We start from the raw sequence: 16625 nt of genomic DNA on the forward strand, positions 1-16625 counted from the left end.
ATGAACGGTTTCTTTACCTAAATTTTTAACTGTACCTTTCAACCTGGTGCCCAGACCTCATTTGAGGAACAACCTAAACCTTCACTGGAACAGAAAATTCTTAGTTTTCCCAATTGTCAGCCCAGCAACTGAGTGAACCAAAGACAACATGTTTTTCTCCCGACGCCCATGGGAGAGATGCTAAGGTGTTATCATGACTGTAGCATAGAAAGGTTAAGTCATATTATCAAACATGCTGACATTTGTTACATGTTCAATTTGAGGTATCTTTTCAGCTGTAATTTCCCACATTAAAATTGTGATAAACAAAACAAACAAACGAACAAAAAACCAACCCAAAGCATAGGAATTCTAGTCGAATTGCCTACTGATGGTTCAAAATATCAAATCAACAGAAGTGAAGCTATGAGCATTGGCCATCTGCTGCTGAGCTAATGACATAGACAACTGTAGAAACAGTTAGCATCCACCTGAACCACCTAAGATGGGTGTCACTATTTGCCACCTTAAAAATAATTCAGTCTCCTGAGTTCAGTACGAGGACAGGACTGTAGTTTGGTGCTTCCACCACTGTCAGGCTTGGCATGCTCCCGCCTCTCACCCCCTCTGTCATGACTTCATCATCTGGGTCTCTCTCCTTCACTTGAAGGAGTTTAAGCTTTTTATCTTTGGTTTCCAGACCTACCTCTCCGCTCTTCCTTCTTCTTCTAGTAGAACTTGTTACAATACACTACCCATTTTCTTCTCCCATAAGCGCCGCTTTGTCTATCTATTCCTGCTGATCATTGCTTCTGCAATCTCTGATCTTACAAGTTGTTAACCTATTCCTCACTCAGAAGTAGATGACTAGTACTGTTCTGGACCAAATATACGATCAATACTGCTAGCTGCACCAACATTAGGGGGACATCCTGAAGCTGTGACCAGTTAATCTTATTACTACAAATCTTTTCTGTCAAATGTGCATGTAGTAACGTGTGTGTATATATATCTGCGAATATATGCATCTTAACATATGTCTGATATATATGATATATAGATATATGTGTATATACAAATCTGTGACTATATATAACATTTCAACATTAACATCAACGTATTGTTTATAATATTAAGCAATAATAAAATGGAAATAACAATTTCTCCATCTGTATACATGCACGTATTGAGATCAATTACGCAAACAAGACAGCCCTGACTGGGAGTGTAATTCATTATCAGTCCTAACCTGCTGAGGGTGGCTGAGGTGAGGTGGGCTCCACTCTCGGACATCACGCCCCAGCAGACTCAAAAAATCCCATGTCACAATCCTTCCCCTACTGCAGTCAAAAGCAAAGCTTGCCCTGACTTCAGGTGTAACTGTCAACAAGCGCATGAATTTATCACACTGTATGCAGCCCTCATTTACTTGAGTAAGTCTTATTTGTTCAAGGGATCCCACAAACATTTGTATTTTTAGCCCAATACAAATAATACCAACACTAATCATAAGAACAGTTTACCTCAAAAAGCAGTTCCCATCCCTCCCTCCCTCCCCACCCCCTCAAAAGAGACTGCTTAGTGATATCCAGCAGCTACAAACCTCAAGCAGTCTTGAAACCTATTCCCCGATTCAAAGAGTGCCGTGAGATTCTGGATATTCTCCAGTCTTCAGTTTTGCTCTTCCAAGAGAAGCTCAAGAGAATTCTCATTTTTAATTTTTCTCTGACCTAGTAAAAGCTAAAATCGCCTTCTGCTCCCTGTCTGCGTATACTCTTGGAGCGGAGCTTTGAAGTGGCATCTACTTCGTGCCAAGACACAAACTGCTGCCTTCTTTTCCTTCATAGCAAAACATTGAGGAGGGGAGAAACCCTTGAGATGATGCCATCTTCTGTTTGTTTTTACTTAATTTTGAAAGCCCTCTAGGCAGAAAGGATACAACCAGTGCCCAGAGAACAGATTTGCTGAGATACAGCTGGAAAATATGTTGCTAAAGGAAAAAATTCCAACCATCATTCCCACATTGGCACAAATACTTCCACATCTAGTCCTCCATCTTTTTTTGATGTCTGTGGTATTTGCTGTTTACGAACATCCTTCAGTTGCTAGCATAAGGGAGTCACGTGAGATTTTATCCAAGCACTGCATGGTACATGCCCTGGCAAGGCTGTAGTAAGAATCTATTTCAAAAAGCCTATTGAAACCCCAGATAAAGCAATAAAAGCTCTTTGCAATAGCCTGCATTATGTCTCAGAAGAAACTCTTTCTTCAGCTGCATACAGATTTATCAAGTTGTAGGCCCATTAAGAGAATAGGCAATAAATGTAATGACCATTTCCCATGGCCTCAGGCCAGGAAATCAGCTTCCTGCATGTAAGATGCACGCACACACACGTACATACACATACCCTGCTCTGTAATGTAAATACATCTCTGATTGAGTAGTCCGAGGAAGAGGATTTCCTGTAGGATTTTCATTTTGTATGGATGCTTTCCCATTTCTTTCTCAAGTTAGATAAGCAAGTTTCTTCTGCTGGGTCAGTTAGCATGCAGCAAGGGGCAACTTGCCAAGTAAACGCATCTTCTCAGTCTCCATTGGTCCTAGGTCTGTTTCTTCAAGAAATACAGGGATAACCATCTTTTAATTTATTTTTTTCCCCTGAAACTGCCACCTGAATCAGGATGAATGCAATCCAAACCAGTTTTCATTTCAAATTCCAGCCTCGAAGGAAGTGCATACACAAATGTAAGTGATTCCATACCTTATATACATAGAATTTAAAAGCAAATGAGTATCTCCCTACAGTTCTGGGGCTTCCTCACAGTGAAATAGTCCTCAAGCATGTAAAGATATGCTTTCACTGCAAGCTAACCTGATTTGCACTGAAAAGCTACAGCTTATTCATGATGCAGCTGGGGCTGGCACCCATCTGTTTCCGGGATTTCTGGGGACACAACGCCTTACAGGTAGTGCTGCAGGACAGTACAATTGATCCCTATTATTCTCTATATGGAAATAGGCGGGGAGGTCATCTGCATTTCTGGCCAAGACAGAGGAGGAACTGCAGGAGGGCACTGGAAGTCAACACAGAAATTACTTATTCTGGGCGGCTCCTACGAGCATTACTAGTGTTACTACCGGGCAATCAGCACGAATGAAAGGTCTACCTAGCTCACAACCGGCTGACGGCATAGGATGGAAAGTACAGTCAGATTTGGAAGAAAAAGCTTTGTATGTAGATAGGAGCGCAAACAGCAATAAAACCTAAGCAAGACTATGAATGCTATCTGCCTTGAAGATGTACTCCAAATCTTTGCTCTGTAGAGATTAATCAGTACATAGATACATTCTTCTTTCTCAACATAAAAGCTCTGGGAACTGTTCTTGTACCACTGTCGTATAGCCAAATGCCTGAATTTGTAGGCTATATCTTAGAGAGTCACAAGTGGTAAAACTCTTACATGAAATTTAGGGGGAAAATAACTTGGGAATCTTTTATCTATGTTCAGACCTTCTACAATTCATATCATCCAGGTTTACTTTCTTTCCTTCTCTCTAGCTTAGTGACCCAGTCTTGCTGGTTTTGAGCTGAAAGTCAAGATCTTCAGATATTATAGAACTCAGAGTTTCATTTTAAGGAAAAAAAAAAAGCACTAAATATTGTGACAGCTGGCAATATGCATGTAAACTGGGACATACAAATACAAGCTGATATATTGAATGTACAAAATAATACAAAGGTTTTGAAAACCTGAAATTAATTCCCTAGGTCACTATGTTTGCACAATTCCACCCAAATAAATCGAATTTTACAGTGCAGCAGGATGAATTTTATTAAAAATAGAGCAAATGTACCCTTAGAGAAAAAAAATCAATCTACTGAATAATGAAAAAATATCAAAAATTCCTAAACTTCCTGTATTACATCTTAAGTTCTGTTCACCAAGACATACATTGAATTTTGTATATTCACTCGTCACAAACTATATAGGCACTGAAATACCGTAGTTTATATTATTCAGAGCATTAGAATGGTTTTGTGTTTTATTAGTTAGTTTACGTTATGTTATTAAATACAATGGCAGTCTTTACTGTATAAGAGCTTGAGTATGACTACAGGGTTATCTAGCAGGACGCTAGACAAACAGTGAAGTAAAAAATGAAAGGTTTTTCAGGGTAATTTAAAAGTTTATATAGAATATGATACTTCTAGACACATGAGACACATTAAGCACTTGGTGAACCAAGTGCGTTAGTTGCTTTTTTGCCACAAAGGACTATAAATATAAAGTCTTGTAACTGGACTTAGAGCGTGGACTTCAGTTAGTCAAGGAAGTGTTTCCTCCTCCTCCTGCACTGAACTTTTCCCATCTGCTACACCATTTACAGAGACACTTCATTGTGCAGATAATTAACTTCCACTTTTCAATACATAATTACATATAATCGCGTATTCAATTCACCAAAAGAGTTCCCACTCACATGATCTATGGACTATACTTATCTTTCTCTACCTTCTCTGTTCTTCTTCTGCCAATTTGTAGCGCAAATTGTCTTAACTTTTATGGATTTCTGTTTGCACACTGGTGCTCTCCATTTTAAAGAAAAGACTGATCACAAAATAAAGCTCTAACTTTTAAAAAAAGACGAGGAGGTCTATATTACTCTTTTAGTTTCCAGACCTGAAAGGCAGTGCTGCAAAACCACAGCTGAAATGAAAAAAAAAAATCAGGTTGTCTAAATTTTAAGAAGTCATCCAAAAGAGTGGCTCTGTTTTTCCTCTCTGCTTCAGAGTGCTTTACTATAGTAATCCAAGTGGTAACCTTTGCAGAATAGTAAAAACTACTTCTTGTTACGTTTTGCTGGATTTGTTTTTAGCTGGATCACATTTGTGATCTGCTCATCGCAAAACTGGTGCCAGTACACAGGAGGCAGTGGAAGTAAACAGACACAGCTGAGAGAACTGGGAAGACAAATTATTACTTGAAAACTAGTTTTGAGGTAGTTAAGATGGACGCTGCTGCCCAATAGTTACCTCTTTCTTAAGAGTAATAAATGCAGCTATGCATTGAGAGCACACAGTGGCAAAACCAGAGACTCCGAATGTAAAACGTTACACATGTTCTGCTGTAACATTACTAGTACCTTAGCTCTGATGCTCTAGGAATATGAACGCAGCAAGGTGCAGGGACAGACATAACAAACTACTTATGACAAACTACTGTAGCTGTATGGCAACCGAAAAAGGTATTTTGTGGCTCAAAGTTTGTCTATTTGTATCTGCAGCATAATTTTAAAGCTTGATTTTCATTACAATTCTGAAATTATTTAATGTTTTCTGTCCACTACACCTACTGTTAGGCATCTCCACTTTTTGGGTGCTCACCTTGAGATAAATTGGCCTTAGTAACTCCATCTGCAGTCAGTGCCGACGGGAACTGTGGGTTCTCCACAACCCTGAAAGGACTTGAGGGACCACACCATCATCAACAACACAGGCAAATTAAGTACAAGCAAGTAACTAAGGAGGCACTTTCGGAAATATTGACATCAATGTCTTTGTGCCCAAGTTCCGCCTTTTGTAAAAGAAATACAAACACATGCTTTGCCTTGGTACTATAAGAATTGATGTGTCATGCTTGTAAGACTGGTTTGAGGCCTCTAAAGAAAGAGAATACAACATAAGAAATGCTGTACTTAACATGAATTTACCAGATATTGGTTTGTAAAAAAATAACTGGAAAACGACACATGCATTATTATTTAATGGCATAGTAATTTAACACATGCTAATAGGTTATGACAGTTTGGGGAATCTCTGTATACACAGCTTATGAATAGCGATTATTCTGGAGAATTCACTGCATATAAAATCACATACCGTAGCTGCAGAACATTGAGGAGTCATTAACTAGAAATAACTTTGCTCTAGCAATATGGTGCTAGACTTAAGCATCCTTAAAGGGAAAAGACTTTTTACTTGGGCATGTAGTGATAGGACGAGGGGGAATGGCCTTAAACTGGAAGAGGGCAGGTTCAGATTAAACATTAGGAAGAAATTTTTCACTGTGAGGGTGGTAAGGCACTGGAACAGGTTGCCCAGAGAGGTTGTTGAGGCCCCATCCCTGGAGGTGTTCAAGGCCAGGCTGGATGTGGCCTTGGGCAACCTGGTCTGGTTGGAGGTGTCCCTGCCCATGGCAGGGGGGGTGGAATTCGATGATCTTCAAGGTCCTTTCCAACCTAAATCATTCTATGATTCTGTGATAAAAGTACCGGAGAAGCTGAAGGAAACTGGAAACAATGAAGGAAACAGCAAACTGAGGGGATTTTTTTGATTGCAGTAGTGGAAGAAATTGTGGGGGTTTTATTGCAGGATACCCAGGGAAAAAAAAAAAAAAAGAAAAAAAGAGAGAGACACTGAGAGAAGGATTTAAAGATCTCAGAAAGATTGTCCAAGACTTCAGATGGTATCTGGAGTGATGATGGCATTATAGAAGATGGCTTCTTTTTGCTTTTTGTATAAATAAGGCATGTTTTAGAAGTTACACCGCAAAACCATAGAGTTCCTTGCTGCAATTGTCAAGGGTTGTTATGGGTTTAAAATGTCAAGCAGTGTACTCCTAAGAGTTCAGGAGAGCCTACTGAGGATACTTTAGGAGATTAGTATTGGGTTTATTGCCTAGAGCCATGGAAGACAGGGCTTGCACTGTGGTAATGAATCTGAATCATAGATGCTCCCTGGACTCTGATTAGGCCCAAAGTTCAGAAAACCACAGCATCAAATGTCTGAATCCCAAACCAGGAGTTTGGGATTTTTCTGGATAAAGCTTGGCCAGAGCTGTGACACACAGAGACACACACACATATACGCAGGGTGGCATTCAGTTTCTTAAACATGGGTGTCTACAGCCACTTGAGATGCCCCAGGGTTTTGGAGGTGTCTACACAGGGGTGGCAAATACGATGCAGAACCTTCTGGGAGAGCAGCCAGGACACCCCAGAGCATCTCAAGCAGCACCAAGCAACTGTGTTTAGCTAACTGAATCCCAGCCCTCAATCTTCCTCCTGTTCAGAAGAAATAAAATTCAACCACAGCATTGTATTTCAGACCATTCTTCAAGCCTTGCCAATGGGGGAGTGAAGGGGCAGAGGAGCCTATATGAAGGCAGCGGTCGCAAAGCTGATTCTAGTTCTGCTGAGCACGGCTACGTGTGCTTCTCTCCTCTGAACAGACCAAACTTCCGTCCCCACAAAGGCAAGGTATGTTTCATAATCCAAGTCACTGACTATCAGGAGGACATAGAGACACTTCCAACATATTTGAGGACGTGTAATATAGAGCCTAGTGTTTTAGTTAAAAACAAAAAAAAAGAGTACTGTCAGCATCAAAAGAATATCGTACATAATGTATAGTAAACAAATAAACTGTGTGGTTTTGGTGACAAGTTCAGGACAGGAGCTGAACAAGGTTAGGTTTCTCCTTGCCAAGGATCAAACTGGTTTCCTCTATGTCAAATACTGTGTCTAAATAATCCCTGCCATCTAACAAACTGCAAGAGCTTTTCAAATACTACTCTGCAAAGTCATCACAATGTTCTCTACAATTTGTCACCAAAGGGGCACAGACATACCTGCTGACGTTTCTCTGAATTTGTCACTAGTCTTCTTCTTCCGCCACTTCCAAGGTTTAAAGATTTTGCCAATGGTGGAGAGTTTGCCCTTCCTCTTGAAGGGGGGAGTTTGGGATCCTGGGGCTGGTCCATCCGAGTTAGCGATTGAAGCCTTATCCAAACCATCAACTGTATAAACAAGAAAAGTAAAGGTAACTGAAGGATGGAAAACAAAATGGTACCCGACAGCTAACCTCCTCCACTACCAGACTGCAACAGGCTGTGTGTGGGTCCATGTGTCTTCTGTCCCAGAGGGCAGCCAAAGGGCATTTGACTGCAGCCCATGGTCACTAGCCAATCCCTGCCTCAGCTAGCCCTGGGCTTCACTGCTGCTCAGCACCCCAGCCGCAGCAGGCCAGAACTTGCTTCTCACGACACACATCTGGCACGTCTGCACGTTTCTGCGGTTTTTCATCGCTGCTGGAGAGTTTCTTTCAACACATGTTTGGGTGACTTTTTCCTTATCTTTGGTAAAGCTGAATAACTAGCTGTCATCATACGGAAAACAAAACCCTCACAATGTAAAAACATAAATTATTTCTTTTGAGTAAAACAAATCCTTTCTTAAATGAGCTCTAAAGATAACTGTTCTGGCAGTGGAATGGAAATAGGTCCGTTTGATATCCCTGGTAATCAGTCATTCACAGCACAGCCTGCTGTGAGTCAGGCTTCTTATTAACAAAATGTATTTAACAATAAGCTTTTGGGCTGTAGCCAAAATTTAACGAAGGATTACTTTTCTGCAAAAACATATTGAGTGATATGAAAGCCAATATTTATCATCGATGGCTGTAGCATCGAGTTTTGTGAACCAAAATAAGACTCATTCCACAACATGCCGTACCATACAGTTAAAATAAATTTCCCAGACATTTCCCTGAGAAGTTTACTATTACCTATTTCTATTTAAGAACTGAGGTTTCTTAGAGCCTTCCATTCGTGGTCCTGCAAACACTTCAGTTGTGCTTGATTTTATTCACGTGAGCAGCTTCACTGAAGTAACTGTAATTTTATGTACTTGCGTACATAAAATTAATCACAGGCTTAAATGTTTGCAGCATAAGGGCTCTGTAATTGCTTTCATTCATCTAAACATTCTAATTATAACCAATTCGGAACAGAGTTGATGCCATTGTCAACAGCAATAATGATAATCATAGATCATTAAATCAGAAAGTGCTATTCAAAGAAGGAAATATCACTGTCCCCATTTTACAGATGGAAAATATGAAGCACAGAATTGTTAAGTGCTTAATTTTATGTTTGCCAAATGGCTTCCTGAATCCTGGTCCTGTGTCCTAGCTGCTAAAAAGATACATATTCAGACACATAACATCATGGTGCAATCTTATTATTCTGTTTCTCAGACAAATGGCATTTAATGAGTCCTATATTTGTCCGAGACTTTAGATTGATCCAGGATGCTAAAAAAAAAATCTTTTCTGTGAGAAAGCTGATGTAATGCAATTGGAGTCCAAGAAACTTTATTTCCACTGTTTTGAAATAAATTACTGGGAAAAAAGATCCATTGTATAACTTCATTGAAGTCTATGAAGTTAAAACCAGAGATAAATTTGTATAGAAATGATAGCATTTAAATCAATAAATCTGAGTGAGTTATGCCATAAAATGTAATAAATTCTGTACTGTCAGAGAGATGGAAAACTTCTCCAGGATAAATTACTGCTATTCAGATGCATCTGGATTTAAAGCTTTTATTTGTTTTCCTTGGGTACTTTCTGGTCTATAACATGGAGATAAGATAGAAGAAAGGCATTGCGAATGGCCTTTAAAAGCAAAAAGACAAGATTTTGGTAAGGACCTGGTTATGTCTACCCCTTGCACAACTACAAAACCCCAGCTTCCTCACTTGTGCATCCTAGAGAATGTAACAGGGCGATCTTTAGGGACATTCAAGCTGAGACTCCTTTAAAACAAACCAGCCGCCACCCTACAGACCCTGCGAAGCCAGATAAGAGGTGGGAATGAGAAGACCACCAAAGGCAGCGAGCAGCTCTGCAGAAAGAGAGAGGCATGGAGCAGCAGAAGGATCTCTGCGGGGGTGTCTCACGTAGAATTAGGGATTGCACTTCTGTCTATGCTTACTGTCACTGTCTATGCTGTACAATCCCTTGTGGCATACAGAAGCCTCTGCTGGAAACTGCATCTGAGGGAGAAGTACATTTACCTGGAGAGCAGTTACAATTCCAGTTGATATAAGAAGGGGCAAAGGCCACAGCTTGTGGCTGGGGAGGGTCAGCTTAGATGTAAGGAAAACACTTCCCAGAGGTGGGTGGCATAGCACTAGAGCAGTTCTTGGGAGGTTTCGGAGGTTCAGCCAGGGCTGACCTCACCTACCATCAGTAACAGTCCTACTCTGAGTGAGGGACTGGACTGAGTGACCTCCCGAGGTCCTTCCCATTCAAGATTCCCGTGGTGTTAAGGGATGTGGAAAGACACGGTTGCCCTGTGAAATCTGTGCTAGAAAATCCAAAGAATCAGAAGTAGAAGTGCCGAAGAAAAGAGACCAGGATCTGGTGGCTAAAGAGTTTAGTCCCGGGAGAGAAGCCAAGCATTATCTCACTGGCAGAGGCAGTCATCAGCTCATTAGAGAGAAAGGGTACCCGCTCCTTGAAGGCAGCAGGACAAAACCCATGTTCTTGTCTCCACCGGCTTAGAAAGGCTGGGTTATTGATGTGAGGAGCCTGCATCCTGGTGACAGACAGCACGGTCTTTATAAACATAGACCTTTTCATATCTTCTTGGGTCACGGAATCCAGTCCATTGCAGGCAACCACTTTCACAAAAGCTTCATCTAAATTTTTTTTTTTTCTTTTCCAGTGCCTATCACCAGGAATGGAGGATGATTACGGCTCCAATAGTTCCCCACAGAGAACCATGGATTTGCATCAGTCCCTGCTTTGCCCTCTGCTGAAAATATTTAACTCTGAAATTATGATATTCATCCTAGCTAAAGAAATCTGTCTGCTTCAAATGAGCTAAGATTCAAAAAAAGGGATCCATTTAGTGGTGAATAATTCTGTTCAGGAAGACTGCAACTTTTGAAAACAGGATTCAACATTAACTCTTTCCGACAATAAAAGATGAGGAGCTGATCTATCAAATAATTTCAACAAGTGCTCGCAATTGGGAATTTACTAAAGCATTAACCTTGTACCAGTTCCTTCATTCGAAAAAAGGACCCAGACATGTATCTGGAAAGGAGGAATAAACATGGCCAAACATCATAGATTGATTTCAGAAATAATCTAAGATAAAGTAACATTTCTAGGAAAAAGGACTTCTTTATATTCAAAAGCAATCATAAGGTAGCACATTTTAGCAATTAATTAACTAGTTAGAAAAAAAACAATTTCAGCAATGACGTTCCAGAGCATTTAGGGAAAGATCTTTTCAAAAGCTATTACTCCTCATCTTTGAAACACTCAGCAGGAAATTGATGTTTAAGATTTACACTGTTTGCTTTATAGGTCATGTACTATTCAAGAATAAAGCAGTGTATTTTTCACCTCAGAGAGCTTATGTACCTTCTATTAATCATTATAAATGTTATATATATTCACCGAGATGAAATGAAACATCTTAGCTTTCCAAGATTAGAGGAGCTTGGTCACTTGTGTTATTCTTTTATTTGTACAGTGTCTTGAAGTCCTGCCTTCTTCCCACCATCTTCAAAAAGCCCATGAGTTTTGGCCTAAACCACGAGAGTCACTTCACTGACTTCAATAAATATCATTATTAAGTTTCACATTAGGCCTTTTGACTACACTACCTGCATAGTTTATGTTGTTATATTCCAGTCCTTTGCCCTAGGTGTAGATTTCACATCTGAAGGATAAAAAGTGTACATAAGAAGGATAAGAAGCAGGTATACAAACCACGCATGTTGATGTCATGCGAAGAGGAGATCTTGTTGCAAAAGACCAACAACAACGTTGAGACACTGCGAAGCCAAATCACGCCGGCACAGACCATGAGCTAGATGAAGGATACGCAAAGGACAGCCTCTCCCCGAGCTTGTGGGCAGCCAGCAAAGATTAGATCAGTTTATGGATGACCCCAACTTTCCTATAAAGACCCAAAGATGGAAATGCTTGAACACATCTTACCCTAGGAAGGCTACTTGCAATAAGCAACGCTGATCTCTGTAGCTGCCTAGGAGAAAGTTTTTTGCCGTGAATGAACTCCAGAGATGTTGGGTGGCTGAAGGAGGCGTGTGAATTCATCGTGGTTTTCCTGGGGCATGATACACCTCAGCACTGAGACGTTCATGTCAGCACGGACACACAGTAATGCCTTCTTCAGGTAAGAACTTACAACTAACTTTACAAAAGCAAAATGCAATGAAAAACTATCCATCGGATCATTTCATGCAGGTCTAATATAAATTCCTCTGCAATAAATAGCTGTGATTCTGCTGGTTCCAGGCCTTTCAATCTGGAACACTTTTAAAAGCTCTGACTTAAAGAAAATTCATGATCAGAAAAAGAGGGCTGCATTTATGCCATAATTTGTTCTGTATTTTTACTTCTGTATATTTTTACTGTTGGCGATAAACGTGGAAATCCAGCAGAAGAACCTAACCTCACGACTGAGTACTAGGAGTAATACAAGATATATGGAAAAAAACCCCACGCTATGATGTCCTTCTGCTATTCTTTTTCTAGCAGAACCGTATTTTAACAGTTAACAGATCAAAATTCCTTGCTTGTAGTTTGCTACTAGTAACTTGAATCACCGATGATTTAAAAAAGGTCAAATCTGAGTAATTAAGTAGCTAGCAATGGTAGGAGTACACTCGGAAGATTTTCCTGTAGAAGAACCCTTTACTGAATCTGAATAGTTTTAAGATTCTGTCTCATGTTAGTCCACATTCCCATTTAGTCTCAACAAGAAAGAGTTTATTTGATAGACTTTGATGTAATCTAGTAGGGAATATCTTATAAAATTGCTGTTCAATAACTCTTACCTGAACGATGTTGAAAAAGGAATTTTGTGTTGTGTGGCCTGGCCAATAACAACGCATGATATGAAAAACATGAATCATTTTAATTTAGTCTTACAGAGGCTCCAAGCTGGTAACACGTACACCGGAATCAATGCTAATAAGTGAAGTTTAATTAGTTTATTCTTGTCACAATGATTCTTGAGATTCTGGAGTAAAAAGCACTTAGGGTGACACCCAAGAAAAGAAATAAGGCAGAATTTAGGTGTATATGTCAAAAGTTGTGCTATTGGGAGCGTGAGAAACTCTGATCAGATGCTCTCTGACTCTGAAGGTAGAGATGCTGCTACTCGTGACACTAAAACTATCTGAAACCTTGACTACTCTGTATGTAAAACAGCATCCCAGATGGGATTTTCACAGCAGAGTGGCTTTGGTGATGAAGTCAGCCGGGGAAGTTTCTTCTCTGCACTTCCATCTGCTCGTTCCTGACCCCAAAAAAATACGCCATCCCTATTTGTAAAAATACAACTGTTCATTCGGCTTCAGCGCAAGTAGATCTCTGAACGATCCCAACCAAAAAAGCGCCTCCCCTTCCCGCTCTCTTCCCTTTTCTAAAAGGTTATTTTTAATCTGGGCCACTTGAATGGCCCAGTGAATTAGTCTCCAGCCCAACCTTACAAACACTCGAAGTGTCAGGGCTGGGCGAGGAGCGGGCCGCGGCAGCGGTCGGGAGCCGGTGACTGGGCTGGGCAGGCAGCCTCAGTCAGCTTCACAGCTGCAGCCAGGAGACCAGGACGCTCCAGCTGTGAAGCCGGCAATGCTACATACACAGCGTGGCACATACCACGTGCCTGAACCTGGGTAAGTCCACAACGTAAGCATACTTTTGCCTACAGCATTTACAGGGTACGCGGAAGACGCGGGTTCCTCCCCCTTCCAGAACAAATAGTGTTGAAAACTACTGTTCTTCCCGTCCCAAAGAAGAACACCCTAACCGGGGGTAGGAGTCATGGTCCTCTGCAGAAAGCAGTTTTGGGGGCATTCGGCCACGAGCAAGAGACAAAACGCCAGGAGGAATGTGATGCTGTACTCGAGTAGCTAAGTTCACTCATTTACAAAGATATGGGAATTCATATACGTCATGGGTGATGCAACGTGCGTGCGCCTTCCACAATAGAAACGGTCACTGTGCTTTAGAAAAGAATGTACATCATCACTTGAATCTTTCTCACACTAAAAAAAAAAAATAAATATTACAGGATTGCAATGCTATTAAACCTTCTAAATGAGTATTCAGAAGCTTTTTTTCCTTCTTCTGTCCCTCTGCTCCCCTCACCAGCACTGTTCTCCACAACTGATCTAATCTTGCTGGAGCACCGGGATATATATTTAAGGGATTCTTTCTCACATTGGGGTCGTCAAGTACGAGACGGTACTGGCAGAGTGGCAAGTTCTCTTCTTTCTCCACCCCTGTGGGTGCTGCACCTTTGATGTGGCAATCCCTTCTCCCACCCACTTGCCTCCCAAGGCTCACCCACCTGCACTGCACTTCTGCTCTAGACCCTTGTCAAGAATAGCAAGGCGCAGAGTGGGTAGACGAAGGAGTGCTCTGCCTCCAGCCTCTCCTCCTCCTCACCGCTGGGGAACACCACCAAGACAGGAAAAGGCACTGAACCAAATGCTCCACTGATACCGAGGTATTAAGGTAGTACTGGCATCCAATAGCTATTGGGTATCTTGCAGTATTACCATGGTACCACAACATCACCCTTAAAGTGTGTGAGGATAACCTTTTTGTTGTAATACAGGTGACTCAAGGCATTGCCATATCTGACCATAAATGAATTAAGAAACACAACAGATGATGCAGTGGCTTCAGTTCAAAGCTACCTTATGTGTGGATTTGGGTCTGAATGATTTCTACGCTTATTAACTACTGGTTAGCTAGTACAGTTATTTTTTCTCTTCCTCTCACTGCACCCAGCTGCCCTGCAGGGATGTGCTGCAAAAGTCATCTTGGTTTATTGAGACCTCAAAACCTCTTCTGACAGTGTTATGATTTTCTATAGTCTTACCAAAGGGCACAGAGTTGGAAGTCATGGGGTTTATGCCAACAAAATCAACATGTTTATGCAGCTGCATATTATCCCCATTTAGTGACAAGAACAATAACTCATCGACTTGCTATAGAGTATGGTGAGCTGGAGCTTACTGGAAAAAAAACAAGACACTGCATGCTAAAATATTTGACGTGGTCATTAAAATCCAGAAGTCATTCTGACACTATCAGTGTCATTTTCAATAAATCTCTCGAATTCTGTAATGTTATATTGATTTTTCCCAACCAGAACCAGATGGAAAGACAGGTCTTTTTTCTTTCTCCCTTTTTATTTTCTACTTGGAAGGGAAAAAATGCAACTAATCCCCAGTGGATAAACTGACAAATGGGAGAGCTATAATCTACCTCCGAGCAGCACAATGAATTGGCATCTGAATGCTTTCTCTTTGCCATACATCTGGAGTTTAACTTTGGGGAAACTCTGTCATGAGCTAATTGACTTGATTGTGTTTTAATTAAATGAAAGGAAAAAGCTGAAGTTCAGATGTAGGCGGCTGAATGCTAGTTTCCATATGGAACTGCCAATATTGCAAAATGTTAATTGGACCTCCTGCTGGCGATGAGCTAAACGGGCTGGGTAGCGGCTACTTCAGAGGGATGCCGGCTGCTGCCTCGAAACTGCCGGAGGGGATCTTCCTGGGAAAACCACCGCAGGAATGGATAGGACTGCCCAAGCGCCTCCAGGTTTCTACGAGGATACACGCACAAACACCTTTTGGGTTGTCAGAGTCACACATGGACCGGCAGTGCCAAAGTCCAGAAAGGGCTTCAGAAGGCTGCACCCTGTAACTCCCATCTCGCCACAAGCGAAACGTTACCTCGCTGCAGAAAGTCAAACACTGCGAGGAGTGAAAAATTCAGCTTCGTTACATCTGGAGACAAAAAGCCATACTCTGTTCTGCCCCTGTGACCAGTCCCTGCCTAAGCTCTGCAAAAAGCGCAGGTGCTGCTACCCAGGGAAGGAGGGGAGCCTGTGCTCCCCCCGAACGCGACAGCACAGATGCCCAGAGCTCCGCATTTCAGAGGGACGCACAGCCACACTGTCTTCTTCTAGCGTGCACACAAGAGGACCATGAGCAAAGTCCCAAGCAACGGTGCTGCCTCCCACAGGCATTTATTCTAGTTCTCACTCTCTCACCTGTACACCTGGGATTAACTTGCTCACAGCCTGGAAGAGCTCGTTTAGCTATCTGTCTCTTAGGTAGGAAGCCCTCGCCCTGCAAGACACTGGTCCCCAGCAAGCAAGGAGGGGACTTGGCCGTGGCTTCCTACTGCCTTACACAAGAAACAGTAAATAAAACAGTGTTAACCTTAGGGCTTGAGATGTGCTTGCTGCTTCACTTGGATAAAGCACAAAGGACTTTGCTTTACAGTTACCTTAAGCGTTGCTTTTCCTTTTTTTTTTTTTTTTCTGGTCACAATAATCACATCAACTTAAGTGCTGTTGGTTGTTTTGTCAAGTTACAGGCTACCACATTATGACATTAGTTACCACAAGTTGTCTCTTGTTAATGCAACCCAAAGGCAGATAACAACTTTTACCGTTCAGCTTCAGAGTTACTTCACGGTATAGTTTTCACTCCTACTGGGTTAATTCTATAGAAAAAAAAAAAAAAAAGCAAAGTTGTGGTTGTAGGGCACTCTGCAGAGACACTGGAAACACCACAGGTGATACAGCTAGTCAGGGCTACCAGTTGACCAAATTACACCTCTGATGCTGGAACCTGTGCAGAGCTCTGGTCTGCTACATCTGCGCTGGCATGTGAGCTGGGGGGTTCTCCAGTGCATTAAGCACTGCAGTTACACCTCTACCATCACACCACCTCTCTTCTCACTCGTTTCTTGTGTCAAAACACACCAGGGATTTGCTTAAGGTCTGAGTAAAAA

The 16625-nt window shown here is 41.5% G+C and overlaps 1 protein-coding gene across 3 annotated transcripts in view; it reads right to left on the reverse strand.

The window, feature by feature from the left end:
- The window catches only part of PHACTR2 (phosphatase and actin regulator 2), an 82052-nt gene that overhangs the window by 43808 nt on the left and 21619 nt on the right, over positions 1-16625 (reverse strand). For all 3 annotated transcript variants that reach the window (XM_082481290.1, XM_082481289.1, XM_082481288.1), the window contains exon 2: positions 7612-7779. In XM_082481290.1, the coding sequence (XP_082337416.1) occupies positions 7612-7779 (168 nt within the window). The remainder of the gene's footprint in view (positions 1-7611; positions 7780-16625) is intronic.

Source organism: Vanellus vanellus, assembly GCF_965231255.1.
Source record: "Vanellus vanellus genome assembly, chromosome: 3".
Taxonomy (NCBI): domain Eukaryota; kingdom Metazoa; phylum Chordata; class Aves; order Charadriiformes; family Charadriidae; genus Vanellus; species Vanellus vanellus.